The 675-nt window shown below is 55.0% G+C and overlaps 1 protein-coding gene across 1 annotated transcript in view; it reads right to left on the minus strand.

The window, feature by feature from the left end:
- The window catches only part of ISCA1 (iron-sulfur cluster assembly 1), an 11,594-nt gene extending 11,473 nt beyond the window's left edge, over window positions 1-121 (minus strand). The window contains exon 1 of the mRNA XM_006759489.2: window positions 3-121. Coding sequence (XP_006759552.1) covers window positions 3-83 — 81 coding nt within the window. The 5' untranslated portion in view covers window positions 84-121. The remainder of the gene's footprint in view (window positions 1-2) is intronic.
- Window positions 122-675: the final 554 nt, after the last annotated feature.

The following is a 675-nucleotide window of genomic DNA, read 5'->3' on the forward strand; positions in this document are numbered from 1 at the left end:
ACCAGGGTGAGGGCGGCCCGGGTGGCCTGCAGCTTCCTCTTGCTCACAGCCCGGACGGTGGCCCGGACTAACGAAGCCGACATCCTGGCCGGCCCGGCGCCCTGATGTAGCTCTGGAGCTGGTGCTCTCTCTCCAGGCAGGATGGTTCCGAGGCCCAAACGGCTCCAGACGCTTCAGTCTTCTTTTTCGGTCCAGCTGGACCAGATGTTTCTTCACTTGAAAGAATGTCTTGTTCTTTTGGAGCTAGAATTACCGCAGAGTCGTGGGATAAATAAAGAGCCCCCGAGCATGCGTGCTCGACAGCCTGGGGTGGTGAAGGATGGAGCTAATGCAATCTTCGCTTTAGGTGGTGATTTTGGAAAACACTGCCGTATCCTAAAACGTGACTGGGCAGCTCTGTGGATGAGCATTTAAGTGTCAGACCTTACCGCGGCTGCTTAGGGGCCCTGCCTTTTCATGCTGCCAGTTAATTCAGCAAATATTCCGGCTGAGCACCAGGCACTAATAGGAAGCCTGGTAAACGGAGGGCCCAGGAAGAATGAGAGATCCTGGAGGACAGACGTGCAGAAGGGTTAGCCGATGGGAGAACATCAGGATAGGCGGCCATTTCTCACGGAAGTACTAGAAGTACAGGGGAAAAGGAGTGGTGCTGGGAGGATAGTGTTGCTCATGGTT

Source organism: Myotis davidii, unplaced genomic scaffold (assembly GCF_000327345.1).
Source record: "Myotis davidii unplaced genomic scaffold, ASM32734v1 scaffold556, whole genome shotgun sequence".
Taxonomy (NCBI): domain Eukaryota; kingdom Metazoa; phylum Chordata; class Mammalia; order Chiroptera; family Vespertilionidae; genus Myotis; species Myotis davidii.